We start from the raw sequence: 20,069 nt of genomic DNA, 5'->3' as shown, positions 1-20,069 counted from the left end.
AGGTTGTTGGCTGAGGAGGAACAAGGTTTTAGTTTGTTTAAAAACTTTTTTATGAGAGTTATTGAAACTGGTTGAAAGGTAAAGTGTGTGGAGTTATCTTTATGTGTATTGGAGAAGTTGCAGGTAGGTGAGTTTTGTGAAGGAAATGTGCTAGGGTCATAAGTAGGGGAAGCTGGCTGTGTGGAAGGAGGGGTGAGTTTGAGGTTAAGTTGGCTATGCATTCTCTGAAGTATGTATTGAAATAAGTAGTGGTTTGAAGAGGAGGAATACCTGGGTATGGGTTGGGATCATTTTTTGTACCAGGGCTGATGAGAGAGGATACAGAGGACCAGAATTTTTAGGGTTGTTTTTATGCCTAGCTTGTAGCTGAGTATAATATAGCAATAACCCATGCCTGAGTGTGGGTAATGCTGGATTTACCCATGGTTGGTGTGGTTTGGTCACGAGGCGGCCGAGTGGCCAAACAAAGCCAACCGTGGGTAAATCCAGCATTACCCATATCCAGAAGTGGGTTATTGCTATTATACAATGACATTATTTAAGAAAAAAAATAATTACTTTTCTTAAATAATGGCATTATATAATGCCTCCTTGCTGCCCTTCCGCAGCTGTCTGGTATTCTGCGGCAGTTCTGATGTACTGCACATGCATATGCCTACGCAGTACATCAGAGCTATGGGCAAAAGCAACGGAGAAAGCAAGATCTCCGTTGCTTTTTACAAACTGTTTCGCTATGTTAAATGGGTTTAACATAGGGAGACAGCTTTAAAAAAAGCAACGGAGAATCTCCGTTGCTTTTTTTAAAGCTGTCTCGCTATATTAAACTCGTTTAACATAGCGAGACAGTGTGAAGCAATGGAGATCTTGTGTTCTCCGTTGCTGTAAAAAAAAAGAGTTATAGTAATTGAAAAAGTCCGGACGACCGGACCTTTTTCCATTACTATAACTCTGATTTACAACCAATCAGCGTGCACGTTTTTGAATATTAATGGGGGGGTCATTGTATAATAAGACTTGTTATCTTTATTAACTTCTTTCTTGTGTTTGTTTCATAGCTGTCTGAATATAAATAAAGGAAAAATTGATGAAAGTCACTTATATGATAAAGATAGCATAAATTACAGCTGTGAATCAAGTATGTGGGTAACATGTGGTAAATACACAGTGCATAGTATATGTAAATCATGGTTCAAGTCCTATGAAGTGTGGAGAAGTAATAAACACTTTTTATAATAAGAATGCATGTTGAGCTTTGCTAATCTCATTTGCATGTTGTGCAGCTTCACACAAAAGTGGTCTAATGGCCCAGACAACAAGCAGACATTGTCAGTTTCAAAAAGGATACATTGCTACATCTTTTGCTTTACATTACGTAATGCTGCTAAGTGGTATTACACAATGGTCAGCAAGCTTCCACAACACCTGCACGTCCAGAACACCTGCAGACACTAAGTAGATACATGTCGATTTCAAAAAGAATGGATCGTTTCAGCTTATGCTTACCATTGTGAAAACCGTTGTTTTGCATGACAGTCCACAACACTTGCAGGTCCAGAACATCTGCAGACACCAAGGATACACTTGTCATTTTCAAAAGGGATACATTCCGTCGTATGTTGTTTGCCACAGCACAAACACACAAAATGATGTTGAGTGGCAGTCAGCACACATACATATCAATGAGTGTGAAAGTATACAGCTGCTGCCTAGTTATTACTGTGGCAGCAAATATAAGTTAAGGACTACAATACAGTTGAGCCTGTTCTAATACAACAAAATCTAAAGTTTTATTACTGCTGTCCCAGCTTACTTTATATAAACACTGACATTAGAAAATAATTATATGTCCTTCTATTCACATGTTGCAGTATTCATAACAATAGGGAGTTGCTACCTGCAGCGCCGCCTTCCAGCCAGTATACCAAAGTTTTTGCTTCAGGAGGGTACGTGTGATGTCCCTTGTCAGAGCCATAAATTGACGTAGGGTATAAAATTAATGTCTGCACATACCCTCCTCAGAAATTTCCTGCCTCAGAGAATGCTGGACTCCTGTTCACCAGTACCAAAAGCAGATTGTGTTTCCGATGACCGGTAAAAGTCTGCAGACCAGACCACCATTCTCCTGCCGAAACAGATTAAGTGCCCTGTTGGGTTTTTTCATTACCTTTGATTATTGTTAAGTCTTACATGTCAGCTAGAAAGGGGAAGTGTGCTTGTGGGAAACAAATTCCTCACAGGGACACCCACAAGAAGTACGTTTTTTGCTTAGACGAGGCCCACAACCATACGTCTTGCCCTATTTGCAAATCCTTCATATCAAAAACTCTTCATGGCTATCTTGCTGCACTAAAATTGTATTTAGAAAATCAGAAACTCAGACTTCTTGTGCTCGGTATAGAAGGGGGACAGGCTCATCCATACAGCCGCAGAGAAAGAAGGACAAGAAAGTGAGGGTGGAATCCAACCCTGCACCACAGGCATCTGAGAAGGTTTTTGAGGCTGATGAAAGCCCATCATCTTTCCAGACATCTGTTTCCAAGCCAGGCCTGGGAGCCTCAGTGGAAGCCGGGGTGGCGGAAACATTTAGTACGTCTGCTGAGGCTGTTCAGCCATCAGGTCCTGATGGCAGAGGGGAACCACATCTCAGTCATTCGGAGGGCCTTGCTCCTTCACATCCAGCCAGGCAGACATCTGCTCCAATTCTCTCCCCACCAGTTACTCCCTTAAAGAAAAAGCAAAAAGTTAAACACTCTGAAACCCAACCAGTTCCTGGATGGGAAGTTTTTTTCAAAGCCTTTTTAAGGCTTTTCAGGCCTTACAGACACAACACGCCCCACCAGCCCCTTCACCTCTACCTACTTTACAGGTATCAGAGGAAGAGTACTCCTCTTCAGATGAATCTGTTTCATATGAATCCCAAATAGAGTCCCCAAAGGATTTCATCACTCCAGGGGAGGAAGACTCCATACTCCTGAGTCTCCAGGGGAAGAAATCACCTTTGGAGACACAATCTCCCTTTTGAGGGAGCATTTTAAATGGCAGGCATCTGAAGTATCTGACACCAAGAAAAGGTACTTTGACCTTTTACAAATAGAGCAACTTTCTTTTTCAGCAGTGGCCCCCTTGCTACCTGCCTTCCAGGATGCTTTCTTGGCTGCTTCTCTGTCCTCTGACTCTCAACCACCAGCTTCCAAATGACCGGACTGATGCTACAAGGTCCCTCAGGATACCCAACACCTCTTTAGGAACCCACCAGCATACCCAGCAGTTATTGTTGTTTCTGCAGACAAATCATCTAGGCAACTACCTTTGACTACTCTTTATCCCACAGACAAAGACAGTAAATTCATAGACAGAATACAGAAGAAAGTTTATACCTCCTCAACTTTGGCTATTAGAGCTCTCAACTACCAAACACATATGGCGAGATATGTCCTGGATACCATTACCAAGGCCTCCACATTACTATCTGAGGCTCCAGATTCCCCCATTAAAGCACAAATAAATGCCCTCCTCTCCACTTCATCCCAAGTAACTAGGCAATTAATAAAGTGCAATTATGATGCTGTGGAAGCCTCATCTAAGTATGGTGCATCTGGATCAGTCTTGAGGCAATACTCTTGGGTGAGACTACATACCCTACCCATGGATGTGCAAACAAAATTATTGGATGCACCCCTAGATAACAAAGCTCTGTTTGGACAAGCCTCAGCAGAACTCCTAAAATCCCTTCAAGAAAAGGGTAAGGAACTGCAAAACCTTAAACACCTGCTGGTGCCTCCTGTTCCAAGATACCACAGGAATTATCCACAAAAAAACTTCCTTTATCAGAAGGCAGTCCTCTCACTCTGCTCCACAGTCAAAAGGATGCAGACAAACCAGGAAAAACTCTACTCCTAGATTTCCAACCAGTTCATCCACTACGCCTTTTTGATGCCAGTATGACTACTCCAGACTGTCTCCTCTGTGGCTACCCACCCTTGCACTTTTCCTCCATCTCACCCTCTCCCTTCCCTCTTGGCGGATAATCACATCAGAACAATGGGTACCCTCCATCATTCAGTCAGGTTAGTTCATGACTTGGTGGATGCTACCCCCCTTTCCTGGTATCCCTCAAACACCTGCAAGCCAAACCCTTTTTCACCCTATCATTCAACAACTTCTAGATCAAGGTACCATAGAACAAGTACCATGCCATAAAAGAAACATAGGCTTTTACTCCAGATGTTTCTGGTACCAAGGAAGGATGGCCCATGGAGGCCAATCCTAGACTTATCCTTTCTAAACCTCTTTCTGAATGTTTCCAGTTTCAAAATGATTACCTTACCCCTGCTCTTACCACTCATTCCAACTCAGGCTTTCATGGTAACCCTGGATTTGAAGGATGCCTACCTATACATCCCTATTCACCCAGATTATAGGAAATACCTCAGATATGCAAAAGGCTCTTGCCATTTGCAATTCTCTGCCTTGCCCTTTGAACTCTCTACTCCTCCCTGAGTCTTCAGAAAGTGCCTGGCCCTCATCATCGCTCACTGCAGGACTCAGGGTATTCAGATATACCCATACCTGGATGACTTGTTCATTCGTCATCAAGACCGCCCAGTCTTCCTACTTCATCTACAATAGGTAATCTCCACCCTATCTCAGATAGGGTTTACCATAAACCATGAAAAGTCTCACCTGATCCCTTCCCAAAACCTGGTTTTCCTGGGGTGCAGGATCAGAACAGACAAAAGGAAAGCCTTCATTCCAGATCAAAGAATCCTAGAAGTTTGTCTATACTTCCAAAAACTTCTCTCCCACACTTCCTTGCCAGCTCATACCCATGTTGCCCCTGGCAAAACTCCACATGCAGAAATTCCAGTGGGTCCTGAAAAACGTAAGGAGCCAACACTCCCAGCCCCTGGACACCTCCCTCCCCTTACTTCAATGTTTGAAGAAGGAACTCCAGTGGTGGATATCAGCTCTCCACCTCAACCAAGGGACCAACCTTCAGGTCCCTGTACCCCTCCAACAGGTCTCCACAGATGCTTTTAACCTGGGGTGGGGGTCAGTGCTACTTACAAACCAAAAACAACTCTCTATGCAAGGCACTTGGTCCAACCCAAGACAAAGGACCATATCAACATCAAAGAAATGAGGGCTTTACACTTGGCCATATTAACCTTCAAATCAGCCCTTCAGCCAGGAACCCTGAAAGTAATCACAGACAATATGATGGTCCTGTGGTACATAAGCAAGTGGGGGTGGGGGGGTGGGGGTAAATGCCTATTCTCTGTGCAGCCTAGCAATCCAGATCTGGAACCTAGCAGTATCTCTCCACATTCTTCTGGTAGCTGTTTATGTCCCTTCAACAGAGAATGTCATGGCAGACTTCCTGAGCAGAACATCAGCTCCAAGCCATGAATGGATGCTTCACAGGGAAGTATTTCTGAATATAATCCACAGGTGGGGTATTCCACAAGCAGATCTTTTTGCCTCCGCCCAGAACAGACAGATGCCCAAATTCTGCACAAGGAATACGCATCCACAAGTGTGGAAATTGGACGCCTTCTCATTCTCTTGGGATGGAATGTACCTTTATGCTTCCCCCTTCACCGTAATTCAGAAAGTCCTTCTGAAAATATGGAGGGGCAACCCAAAAATCCTACTGGTAACCCCCTTTTGACCAAGACAGCATTGTTTTCCCCTCATACACCTACTAGCCAAGGGCAATCACCACAAGTTACTGCACTGAATAGACCTGCTCACACAGAACAGGGGGATCCCTACTACACCCTCAGGTGAACAATCTGAAATTAACCTTATGGGTGATAGGGTTTTGATCCCCTACAGACACCTATACTCAGAAGATGTACTCAATGTTTTGCAGGAGGCCAGAAAACCTAGTACCAGAAGAAACTGTGTATCCAAATGGAACAGATTCTCCCACTGATGTCAATGAAAAAAACAGGACCCTCTGACTACCTGTATACCTATGGTTCTTTCCTATTTGTGTGAGCTACTTCACTCAGGGCTAACATACTCATCAGTCAAAGTGCATTTATCTGTCATCTCTGCCTGTCTGTGTATCTCCCTTCCTCTGGCTTCCAGACTGGAGGTCAAACTTTTCCTCAAAGGGGTTCTTCACATCAGGCCTCCCATGAAACCTATCCCTCCCCCTTGGGACCTGAACTTTGTACTAGAAAAACTTATATTGCCACCCTTTGAACCAGCCCCTGAAGCTATGCACACTGAAAACAGTGCTACTAGTGGTCCTTACGTCCGCCAGAGGGTATCAGATATACAAGCTCTCATGGTTACCACCCCCCTACCTTATTTTCCACAAGGACAGAGTTGCTCTCAGGACCAACCCTTCCATCATGCCAAAGGTGGTTAATGAACTTTCACTAAACCAGACCATTAGCCTACCGTTTTTTTACCCTCAACCACAAAATTCTTCAGAAAGGACTCTCCATTCCTTGGATGCCCACAGACAACTGAGGTATTACCTAGGAAAAAACAAACCTATCAGAATGCCAGATCAACTTTTCCTCTCCTTCCACCCGAGAGCTCTAGGGAAGGCAATCTCCAAGCAAACAATCTCTTCATGGATTTCAAAATCCATTATCTTATGCTACTCTTACCATGGTAAATCCCTGCATGGTCAAGTCAAACCTCACTTCACCAGGGCAGCTGCTTCCTCAGTTGGCTTTTTTCAAAGGAATTGACTATGCTTCCATCCTGGAAGCTGCCACTTGGACTTCTGTCCACACCTTTACCAAACATTACAAACTGGACCTAGTCTCTAGAGCTAGGGCAGGGTTTGCCAGGTCCATCCTCCAAGGACTCATTGACCAGGGAACCAAATCCTCCACCCAGAACCATACTTAAAAACTCTGGTACTCTCCCTACTATTATGAAATCTGCAACATGTGAATAGAAGGACATAAAATAGTTGTGTAAGAACTTACCATAACCTTAGATGTCCTTCTCTTCCATGTTGCAGTAATCAGTCCTCCCCACCTACCCCTCTACCTTACCAGCTTACATACCATGCTGACTTGTGGGGACATAACCCTTCTATCCCCCAGTTCTCCGCTAAACACAAACTTTCTGTTACCCTGACTCTAGCCTACATGTCATTCTAAGGGCTCCCTTGGGACCCTTCTACCCACAGAAGTACTACTATATGCGGCAGTTCATTCTGAGGAGGGTGTGTGCAGATGTCACCTTTATACCCTATGTGAGTTTATGGACCTGACAAGGGATGTCACATGTACCCTCATGAAGGCAGCGCTGTAGGCAGCAACTCCCTACTGTTATGAATACTGCAACATGGAAGAGAAGGACATCTAAGGTTATGGTAAGTTCTTACACAACTATTCTATACTGCTCTGCCAGTTTACTTTATATAAACATTAACATTAGAAAAAGAATTACACATAGAAATAACTATATTTAGCAGGTGCACTGAGCATACACAGGATATCAGATCTATATTAAATGTGTAACTGTGTGTATCAGTAGAAGTATGGTTCTACAATTAAACATTTATTTTCTGAACTTTCATGTCATGACAGTTTTAAAATGACATGTCAGTACTCAGCTATGTCAGACATTTGAACATCGTCTTGTAACATACACTGATGATGTCAACTATAACATGTACTCTGACAGTATTCAAGTATTCAAGACAAACCTGTGCTGTGACAGTAACATTAAGTACTGTATTTTTAAGCTACTTGACTTAGATATATAGGAGTTCTAATCCGACAGCAGGCAACCTGAGTGTGTATAATCCAAATATTACTTTTGAGACAATTTTACACAGAGATGTGAGTCTACATGCATGTCAGACACTCCTCCCAGGTTTGCATATATGCAGGTGTTCATGCTGCTTTCCATGGCTTCCTGGCTGGCAACACTTTCTCTGGCCATGAAACACGCTTGTTTCTGTGTAAGTACGATGCACGTCATGCATATACAATTAGTGCTGCTGCTCATTGCTCAAACATGTAAACTCCATGTAGGCTTCACGCTAAGCCTACACAGAGTTTATCGAATCCCCTGGTGTGTTTAAATTGTTTGTTATTATTTGGATTGGAAGATGCAGATTTTTGGTATGATCAGCAAATGGCATTAGGGTTTCCAAATACTAAATACATGAGATATAGAAAAAGCAGAAGGGTAGTAAAACACATTGAGTATTCAGAGCCACAATTGATCAGAATGGAGGGCACAAACTCTGAGATTGTATGGAGATTTAAAAAAATGAGGAATGTTCCTACTTAATGAACTATTTGAAACCTCAGATGATGGAATGGACAGGCTTTGCAGATTCATTTGGGAGTACAGTGGTGGAACACTTTGGTCGCAGCACTTAGCAGAGAGGGTTAAAGCTCCTGCTTGATGAGTTACTTTTGATGACAATACAGCCCCCCCTTTGTTTTAAATTTTTTTTTTTTTTTTAATTTTCAAAGACTTAAAGTAATGTGTTAGAAGTACCTCTGGTGTCTAGTGATAGCACAAAGAGTTAAAGTTAACACTGCTAAAGAGCTGTGCATGAATACTTGGGGTGTAGGGCTTGAATATTTTTAAGTCCCTTTATGGCACAATATAAAGAGGTTCCCCAACCTCCAGTATTGCAGGATTTGCTTGTTAGTCTATGGAAGTGTGGAGGTATGACAGCACCCCAACACACATTCACAAACTCATGCATCTCTACATATATATATATGTGTGTGTATATATATATATATATATATATATATATATATATATATATATATATATATATATATATATATATGTGTGTGTGTGTGTGTATATATAATATGAACATGCACACACAGACCTCTCTACACAATCACACTTATGGACACACACACACACACACACACACACACACACACACACACCTTCCCTACCTATCCACTATCTAACCCACCTGCAGTGACCACCAGCTCTAACCTCTGAATGAATCCCACTCTTTGGAAGTAATGGGTGAATGTGAGCTTTTGTCTGTGTTCATTAACACAGCCAGCCTAGGTAGTTTACAAAGTCAATCAATTCTCTGAAGCTTACTATGGGTATTTAGAGGGGAGAGCACTTGGCTAATTTGCATAGGACACTACCCTGGAATGCCTAACTGGCATTTATGGTAAGCCACAGAGGTAGGTCTTCTATGAATTGGAAATGGTTACAGTGCAGTGTATATCAGGCTTACACCTCACAGTAATCTTACTGAATTAAGCCCTTTGTCTTTCTATGATGTATAAATATTGCAAGTATGTTAAAATGTTAATTGCTGACATAACAATAAAGATGTTTTTCAAAAAAATAATGACACAATAGAGTAATATTTGTTATTGGCTGTGCTGGCTGGTTCTAAGGCTTCAGCACAGTGTCAAAGGACAAGAGTGGTTCTGAACCCATCAGTACTCGTCTCAAATACAGACACGAGTATAAATACTCTTACATGCAATGTTTTGTGTGAGTAATGTTGTATCTTTCGGCTTTTCCCGGTTAGGGGTCGCACAGCGGAACTCCGTTCTGCTAATGATTGGCAGTAGATTTTTATGTACCGAGTTGCCAGCTCTGACGCACAACCTTCAACAAAGGTATGCCCATTCATGCATGTCTCCCACACAGAAGACGCTTTAGCTGAGAATCGAACAGGACAACGTCATACTGTGAGGCGACGACGCTACCGCAGCACCACCACCGCAGTGTGTGAGTAATGATATCCTTTTTTTAAATTAAATTGTTCAATACTTTGAAATAGAAGCATACTAATGAAAATTCCTTAAAATGTACTTATATTCATTTTATGTATTGCTTTCTTTTGAATCTGTGGTAGTTAGGGAAGGGAGTCAGTTTTGAGGAAGAATTTCTGAGTCTGCCATATCATACGACTGTTTGTAGCCTAAGCCATGGTGAAAAGGTTATAAGTGGAATTTATAATATGCGATTCTTAAGCTGATATAGCTGTGTGAGTTGAACTTCACAAAAAAGTATAAAAGTCCTAATAGATGACATACCTATATGTGTTTTAGCATGATTATATAACAGTGAAAATAAGAAAATAATTAGTTATCAAAATTTTGATTTGTGGGGTCTTTGTTAGATCTGTTGCCATTCAGCATATTTAGCACTGTGTTTATCGATTATGAGTGATGTCATAATGATGCTGATACAAGCTAACATTACAGTTGTCTGTTGTGAGTTATCTGACTTCACTAAATTACAGTAAATGTGTTTTCTTTGCAGGCGCTGCACTACATCTGCATGACTATGCGATTGTAAGTGTGGAATGGCTGGTGAAGAATGCCACTTACCTTCCTTACTGCTATATCTGCTTCACCCCCACCAACAGGGTCAGGTTCCATTTTGCCAAAACACAGCCTGCACCGCAAGACTCAGACTGCTTTGAGTGGATCCTGTTAGATACATTCAGAAAACAATTAAGTGATGTCACTGAATTTGATAACAGGTAAGGCAGTGAAAAAATAAGTGAATCAAGAAGTCAGACTTGTTGTCCTTTTTTTACCTCTTAGTATCCACTGTATTGTATTAATTGTTGGTATGATTTGCACAGAAACTGTGTTGATGTTGCTTTCTGAAATACCGTGGCGTATCAGTTATGTTTTCTAGCATAATGTGATTTTCACTCATAATGAGGGAGTATATGTAAAATTAACCTAACATACTTCTATTTTTTTAATATTAAGGGTGGTCCCTGAGCAATGACAATTGCCTACAGAGTCCTACTTTGTCAACAAGGGATGACCTTGGTTCTTACCAATTCTTTTACTCATGCCCATAGTTTCAGGGAAAAATACGTTTCTACCATCATGTAGAGTTTCTGATTTCTAGCATATGAAGGTTCACTTCCTGCAGTCTAGTCTCTTCTAGCATATGAAGGTTCACTTCCTGCAGTCTAGTCTCTTCTGAATGCATTAAGCAGTTTGTCACAGTCACTCACTCACTCACTCACTCACTCACTCACTCACTCACTCACTCACTCACTCACTCACTCACTCACTCACTCACTCACTCACTCACTCACCACTGACTGACTGACTGTCTCACTCAGAGAGTCACTCACTCACTCAACTATTGCCTTCAGCGTACCACTATGTTTTTGGTCTACTAGAGCAAGGCAATGATATGTGTACATTTGCCAAATGCATTGCTCTTTGAGTGAGCCTTCTGTGGGAGTTCTACACTTGGATAGTCCTTCCACATGCCCTATCAGCCTAATGTTTTTTTTTCTTGATTGTGAGTTATCATGCTCAAGGCATGTAGTCTACAAAGACATTCTAGAACATCCCTGTACTGGCTTAAAAGGCTATGCCATCCCCTTGATTGGAGTATCTTGACCTCTCCATCATCAATGAGAAATACCTTTGCATGCAAAACAAACCATCCTTGAGGGCCATCAACATGAAAAACTCTACAATAAAAGAAAAAATAAATGTTTCAAGGGATACAGCAGACTAAACAGTCCTCATATCAAGGATAACATCAAAAAACTGACTAAAAACTTGAAAATTACTATTAGGTCTTCTAAAGCAGCCTATGAACTTAATATAGTATCTGAAGCCAAGGACAATTAGAAATTCTTCTTTAGCTATGTTCAGAAACTAAGAAAGGACGCTTAACAGTGCTCTGAACTTATTCGCAATGATGCCACCTACTCTGATCCAGTAGACATTGCCAACATACTAGCAAACAAATGCAGTGCAAATGTTACCCCAGACATCTATCCAAAACCTATTTATCCCTGAAATGTAAGACCTCCCATCATCAATAAAAAATTGTACTAAAAGGAAAGTGCTCTCCAAGACTAGAAATACTTCCTCCATGAGGCCTGATAATAAACCCAGTTGTTTAATAAATAGAACTAAACAAACCCTGGCAAAGCCACTTCGCAAACTGTTTAACCTGCGTTTAGCCACTGGTTTTGTTCCTGAAGTTTGGCATGCAACAGTACTGATGCCACTCCACAAGAGTGGCTCTACCAATGACCTTGGGAATTATAGGCCCATCAGCCTGATGAGTATTTTTTATTTTTTAAGGTATGCAGCATATTAAAACTGATCTGATGAATTATGGCATTAAAATCTCAACAGGATAGACGCCACAGCAGTTTGACTTTGTCAAGGGTAGATCCTGTCTAATGAATCTGGTTAACGTCTTTTAAAGGGTAGCATAGGCTGTTGACAGCAGTTATGCTATCCACATGACATTTAAAGGGTAACATAGGCTGTTGACAGCAGTTATGCTATCCACATGACATTCTTTTAACTGACCAAGGCATTTGACACAATCCCCTTTGTTAGCCTAGTAAGTAAGCTTAATGTTTTACAGCTACATCCCTATGATAAGATGGTAGCAAACTGGCTAAAAAGCAGAACTCACATGGTATGGGTAGTAGGTGTCTCATCAGAGGGTATGAAAGGGACCAGTGACATCCCACAGAGCTCAGTGCTGGAACCTGTTTTCTTAACAATGTACTTTTATGACCTCCATACCATGAACCAAGTCCTCTGGCTAAGTTTGCACATGACTGTAAATTGTGAGTCATTGTCAAGTCTTCCCGTGATGCCCAAGCCCTTCAGCAAGAACTTGTACTCCTAAATACCTAGTATACTAAAACAGAGCTCGTATTAAATGTTGCAAAGAGCAGTGTTATCACATTTGGTAGAGAACACCTTCTACCAACATGCAATATAGACAGTACCCCACTGTAAAATGATAATGTTGTTAAAAACCTTGGAACCTGGATTGATAATTCCCTCTCTTTGATAATCATATAATCCAACACAAATGTCACAGGATACCTTCTCCTTGAAAAGAATCAGACACCAGGCAGGGTAAGGTTATAAGCGCTTTTGTTCCCTTTATTCACATGCAATAGAAACGAAACTTCATCAGATTCATCATTTGTATCTGATGAAGTTCCGTTTGTATTGCGTGTGAATAAAGGGAACAACAGTGCTTATAACCTTACCCTGCCTGGTGTCTGGTTCTTTTCAAGGAGAAGGTATCCTGTGACATTTTTGGTAGATTATTTGCTTTTATGTGTTTTACTGTTGTGATATTGATAATCATATAACAAAAATAGCTAGAAAGTCTTTCTACATAGCATAGATAATTGCCAAAGGAAAGTAATCCAGATCTAAAGAGGTCATTGTCCCCTTATATTCAATAAATAGTTTGTGTTAAAAACTATTTACCTCATCAGTCTTTGAGCAGCTGTAAACATTTAATGTTAAAAGTGACATTTAATCCAGGAAACTTAGCAGCAGCTAATGAGAACTGCCATTTAGTTTCTCTAATCTTAAGCTTATTTTTAAAGTTTCCAACTCTCAAATCTATATTCAGAATAAAATGGTGAAGTATTAAACTTGGCAACCATCCGAATTGCCAAGACTCGTTAGTGCGAGTCTTAAAATAGAGAGACTAAATGGCCAAAAATGTGGACTTAAATATATCAAGTCCATGATTGCCTTTTCTCGGAATATTCCTTTTTTCTCCAAGGTATGACGATCTTGGAGTTGGTATATAAAAATTTAAGTATGATGGGCTTGCCCCCACATTGTGCAGTGGGGCTTGCTCCCAGTGCATAAAGCAGCTTTAAAGGAGAACCTTTTTAGTCTTGTTTCTTTCAGCATTTTGGGGTTTTCTGTTATGAGTCTCACCATTTCAATAAGGAGCTGTTAAACATATTTAGAAATTGCCTACTTTTCAAAACATAAAGAAAATAAAAAAGACTATGATGAAGTTTGAGGAAAAGCAGATAGTAAACTAAACATTTTCTTATTTGATGTGGTTATGGGGCTTGCCACATGCATTGTGAGAAGCTCCTGTGTTTGTAAACAAACAAATAGCAATTTCAAAGTGACCTTTGAAAATGCAACATATTATGGAAGATGAAATGTTAGTAATAAATACACTAGTGCATATCCTTGTGTTTTTTTAAATATTGTACATATATAAAAAGTGGAACTACGCTAGCATTGTTACATACTGATACTGCTTTACTGCTTGGATTCAGAAAGACGCTGTAAGATGAAATTTTACAGTGAGTGGAGAAGTTCATGACGAGGTTGACTCAGACATACAAGTTGTGCTGTTTTCTACCCAGTGAATATAGCACAGTCAGCATCATATACAAAATGACTGTATAATGATAGTGACAAAGGCAATGTTATGGTAATGAGGCCAGTTGCAAATGCATATGGAACTAAACAACATGGAGAAGCATTTCAGAAATTTAAAAATTGCATGGTGGGCCTTATGAGGCAGCAAATTCATATACCATTATTTCTTGATGAAATGAGTCAGATGCCATGCTAAAATTCTATGAATAGCACCTGCATTAACTGTACACAATTTGTCAGGGGCTGTTCTTTCAGCTAATGTCAGTGATGGAGCTCTGACTGTGCTTAATATAGAAATACCTTTTTGACAGGGAGCTAGTTGAGTGCTATACCAAACAGGAGCTTTTAAACATGTGCCATCCTCACATGGAATCTGGAGGGATGATTTGAATACCTCTCCCTGTGAACACTAGGGTACTGAAGTTTTGACACAGTTGCTATGGTGACCTTTCCCCAGCCTTCAAGGGAGCATATGTGGAGGAGCGAAACAGAATTATGAAAGTATTCTATGAAATAGGCTGTATCCCTGATGTTCTAAGGGCTTCTGACTGCACCCACATTACCATCAAGGCCCTGCCCAGAACACATGGACAACGGTATATCAGTTGGAAGGGTTTTTAGTCCATTAACTACCAGGTGGTGTGCAAGGCACAGGGTATCAAGTGCAATGTGTCTGGGAACCATCCAGGCAATTAGCATGATTCGCATATCTGTTACACATCTAACCTGTACCAGTTATTTGTATGGGGTATTGTCCAACAGGGGTCATCTTACTGGCAATACTGGAAATGCCCTGGATCCATGGCTCAGGACACCAGTGTACAACCTACAGAGCATGGCTGAGATGACATATAACTCCACACTATCACAGACCCACATCACTGAAAAGTGTGTTCAGATTTTTGAGCATCCATGTCTGCTGTCTAGATTCCTCTGGCGGTGCAATGTGTTTACAGTGCCACACAACATGATAGTGTTCATAGAGAATTAGAGAAGGAAATTTCCATCAGAGAATCAGACAGACAAGACGAGGTGACAGATTGACAGTTGATGAGCCATCAGACGAACTGTCTACTGGGGAACACCATGCAAGGCAGAGGAAGGCTCGATACATTGTGGGACTGGCAAAGAGCCACCATATGGTCCACAACTATGGGCCAGAGCCACAGAAATGATTAAAACTGATGAATGCAAGACTACACCCAGGCTATGCTGTACAGTGCCATGCTGTGCATCAAACATTACCTAACCCATATAATACAAAAATGAAGACAGGGTACAGTTGTCATCATTTGCACAGGGAGGGAGAGGCAAACTGACTGGAATCAATAGCAGGCACATTACTGGAAGTGGGGGGAATAAGGATGTGAAACTGAGTACATGACATGGCTGAGTGACTGAGGGGAGCTGGATGGTGCTTCTTGAGGAGTACAAGTGTCCAGATGTTGTGGATACTTGCTCAGAAGAAGAACCAGATGTTATTGAACTGTGTGCATGTTGCAGTAACAGATGTTGTGGGACCATGGGTGAGAACAATGTAGACTGTGATAATCTGTGGCTATGGATAGGCCCCCCTCTGAGGAATGGCATGGGCACCACCACCAACTGGCAAGGTGAACTGCATGTCAGTGACCATGTGGTTGTACCATGTGCATGACTGCCACATGGGGTACATTTGTACAAGAGAACACAGCATGCTACACCAGACTCACCACTGGTAGGTAGTGTGGAGGAGGTAGCATTACATGGCCTTGACCTAGCTGTACTGTGGGCTGTAGCCACAGTAGAAGCAGATGAGCAATAACCACATGGATAGTGTAAACTTTGTTGTGTGGACACAGACAGACAGTCCCTTGGTGGTAGTGAGGGCACCTTGGTGCCTATCCAACATGCCAGTCACTTGATTCATGCATTGCACAGTATAATATATGTTGTCATGTGCCTGGATGACTGGTGTATCCATCCATTGGGTAATGCCCATTGTAACATCTAATTTGGGCAATGAGCAGAAACAATAGTTTTGACAGCCACTAGTCTCCACTTCCAACTGCTGTCCCACTGCTCTGTGGTGGTGCCACTGCCCATTGCTGGTGCTTGTGTGGGGAGTGAGGTTAGTCTATGTGTTGGGCTCAGATTCATTCCTGACTGGTTTTGGTTGAGCATTGAGTGTCTGTGTTGATGTTTCTGATTGGTTTGGTTGGTATTCAAGACATCTACCAAGAAAAGTTTACAAGAAGCCTACAGACCCTTGCATCATCTGGGACAAGACTGTAGATCACCAAACAGACTGTTGTCTGCTTCTCATCTTGGGATTGGTGCTAATGTTTTGCTTCTGGTGAGAGAAGAAGCAAAGGAGCATTGTATCCCAGCAGAGTGAGGCTGTGGTGAGACCAGCACTAATTGTAGTCAGGCAGTAGCCACGCACATGACTCCCCTCTTTTCATTTTTCTTGACAAGCTAATTCTTTGTTTTCTGTAAGTACTGTTTGATTTGTTTCTAACTTCAGAATATCTGTCTAAATACTTCATCCTTAAATTTTCAGGGTCTGCTTATTAGTTTCCCCTCAAGTGTTTAGCAGTATCCTGTATACACACAGACACCTTGAGTAACATTTTTCCTGTAAAAGCACAATTGAAATTTCACCAATACCTAGTTGCACACAGGACAACTAGATTGTGGTGACAAGCACTATCCCCAGAGTTGTAAACTAGACACTCCTGACATTGCTGTATATTCTTCAACTTGCATTGCCTGAATAATATGTATGAATCTCTGTAAGTAGGCATTACTGACAGACTGCATTTATTTTCTTAAAAAGTTAAAACAGCAACAGGATTTTCCATCAAAATACATTGTCTGAACACATTAACCTCTTTAAACAGACATCACCATGACAGAGTACAAAAATAATACAAAATGTTTTGCATAACCCTACATTTAGAATAGGAACCTCTTCTGACACACTGCACTAAAGTTGCTTAAAAGTTAATAAAGCAGCCAAGAGGTTTTATTAAGCAATAACCCATGGATGGGTGTGAGTAATGCTGGATTTACCCATGCTTGGTGTGGTTTAGTTACAAGGATGAAGCCCGAGTGACCAAACAGACAACCGTGGGTAAATCCAGCATTGCCCACACCCAGCCATGGGTTATTGCAATTATACAATGATATTATTTAAGAAAAAAAACTTACTTTTCTTAAATAATGTCATTGTATAATGACTCCGTGCTACCCTTCTGTAGGTATCCTGGGGCATTTCTGATGCACTGTGCATGTGTAAAGGTCATGTTCCCATGCTTACACAGTACATCAGTGCTGTGCAGAGTTAGCAATGGAGAAAGGAAGATCTCCATTGCTTTTTAAGTATCTCGCTATGTTAAACAAGTTTAACATAGTGAGATATCTTTAAAAAAGCAACTGAGAAAGGAAGATCTTCGTTGCTTTTTTTAAGCTATCTCCCTATGTTAAACAAGTTTAACATAGCAAGATATCTTTAAAAAAAAGCAACGGAGAAAGAAAGATCTCCATTGCTTTTTTTAAGCTATATCGAGATTAAAGCAACTGAGATCTTCCTTTCTCTGTTGCTACCTCTGGACAAGAAAAAAAAAAAAATCAGGGGATATACTAACGGATTGGGAGGGTGGCCTAATGGTTAAGGTATTTGCCTTCCAAACACAAGGTGCAGGGTTTGAGTCTCACAAGGGATAATTGGCTAGACTTAAAATGGCTCGCAAGGGCAGTTAGTATAGTACTAACCTATGAACTATGAAAAAGTCTGGGAGACTGGACCTTTTTCCGTTAGTATATTCTTGGATTTACAATGGGCACGCTGGTTGGGCTGGCCAATCAGCATGCTTGTTTTTGAATGTTTAGGGCCAGTCATTGTATAATATCACATTAACCACACACTATCTGAATAATCAGCATGAACCTCTCATCTGGCATAACTGACAGCAGTGAAAGTAAATAATAGAATGTTTTGCATAGACCCACATTTTGTTAAATAACTGCAAAGCATGAAACTCTAATGTTGGGCATTACTAACATGCTGCAACCCTCAATGATTCATCAAGGAAGACATTTTTTGCACCCACCTACATTGTATGACTTTTACAACACTGCACCACAAATCCTATAAAAGTTAACACAGCAAACAGGTTTTGCATAAATAGAAATTTTCTTAATAATAACTAGCATTAATGTCCAGTCTTGCATTAATGACCATAATCAAATTCAAAATAATAGAACAGACTTGGCAGAAACCTATATTTCATTTCCTTCCAGTAAGACAAAGTATAACATTGGTGTCTACCATTACTGACCCAGTATAACCTGCACCAACTCACCAAGAAAAAGAGATAGGCAAGGAAACTGCAAATGCCACTAACTGTGGTACAAAAAAATCAAAAGGAAGGCAGGCAAACTCCACAAAACCTACGAACCAGCCCAGCAGAAGTGCCACCATCCTGATGTCCTAACTACACTCTGGTTCTCCTCACTCCTTCAGAAAAAATGCTTGCAGCAGCTGTAGAAGGAAAACTCCAAAACTCCTTCAGCAAAAGAATCATGTTCCAAAGGTAAATTAAAGTGTAAATGTTTTACAATAACTGTTTTTCAAGGTTTTGCAATGGAGCACAACCCCATTGTGATGTTGCTATCGACTGTGTTTAGGGAAAGTCCTTTAGTGATTGACCAATTTCTTTCTTACCTCATTGGCTTACCTTGACTAGAAATTATCTCTTGATTGGCTCATATACCTCAATGCCAATTATCTCTATTTGCGGTATATGAGCCAATCAAAAAACATAAACTAGAGCCGTCACTATTCAGTGCAGAACAGTGGAAAAGCACCTAAGAGAGCCTTTAAATGCAGAGTGTTCCACATAATCTGGAGCACTTGGCTGCTCAGGATATGAGATGTACAAAGACCTGGAACTTGTGAAATCTCAAAATGTGATAAATGAACTTTCCGCTATGAATCTATTCTGGTGTTACAATAAGGGAAGTTTTTGCAAGAAATATGGCAAAAATTTACATAAACAGTGCTAACTTTGTCAAAAACAATATTTATGAGACTTTCGTTCTTGTTGGAGATCTTTAAAAACTGCTAAATTAAAGAAATGTATGAGGGGTATGAACAAGTATAAAGAAGTAATGCATAGGTGATGAAAATAATTTTTCATCCACTGAAGATGTATGTGAGAACACTAGCAGGGCTTTGGCCACAGAGTTAAGGAACCTTAATGGAGTGAAACTAAATAATCCCCATGAAAGATACATGAGGAAACTCTCTGGACCATAGATCTTGTTCTTTAAGTCTCAGAATGGAGTACAATTTTTGATTCACTCATTCACTTTGGTATGAGGCTATATTATTCTTTTCAAGCAAGCTAAACTACCATGAAAAAGGATGAAAAAAAATCTTGTGGAATAAAGTCAAATTAATTTGTGTGCCACCTGTTATCCAGAAGCTACTATGTGACTCACAACAGCACTGCAGCAGATTGCAAAGATGTGGTATGCTGCACAGTAAAGAACCACAATAACCACATTGTGTTTTTTTCATCAACTGCAGGATCTAGTTCAATGGCTGTCATATCTGTACCCAACTGGTCCTTTCATTCTGCAGGGCTGAGAGCCTAACATTCCTGAGTGAGGCAAGAGCCCTCCATTCCATTCACCCCCTCCCTGGGAAGCCCAATCAACTTCAACCCATTTATTCCACAACAATGAGAGTCTGGTGGAAGGGAGTTGGTCAGTTTACTAGTCCTGCAGGATAGCCTACCCCTCTGCTGGAAAAACACCCCCACTTTGGAGCTTTCATAGCTCTACTGCATACTGCCCCTGCCATTGGATCCTGTGATACTTGCTCTGTATAATGGCAGTGCATGCTCCCTAGGCCTTTGCTCCACAGAT

General features: G+C 41.0%; 1 protein-coding gene across 5 annotated transcripts in view; it reads left to right on the top strand.

The window, feature by feature from the left end:
• The window catches only part of ADA2 (adenosine deaminase 2), an 823,901-nt gene that overhangs the window by 321,085 nt on the left and 482,747 nt on the right, over positions 1-20,069 (top strand). For all 5 annotated transcript variants that reach the window (XM_044088185.1, XM_044088184.1, XM_044088186.1 and 2 more), the window contains one exon: positions 10,255-10,477. In XM_044088185.1, the coding sequence (XP_043944120.1) occupies positions 10,255-10,477 (223 nt within the window). The remainder of the gene's footprint in view (positions 1-10,254; positions 10,478-20,069) is intronic.

The sequence above is a fragment of the Protopterus annectens genome, chromosome 11.part0 (assembly GCF_019279795.1).
Source record: "Protopterus annectens isolate FY-2018-M chromosome 11.part0, PAN1.0, whole genome shotgun sequence".
In the NCBI taxonomy this organism is placed as follows: domain Eukaryota; kingdom Metazoa; phylum Chordata; order Ceratodontiformes; family Protopteridae; genus Protopterus; species Protopterus annectens.
Note: the sequence above shows the minus strand (reverse complement) of the source record. Positions and strands in the feature narration are given on the sequence as shown.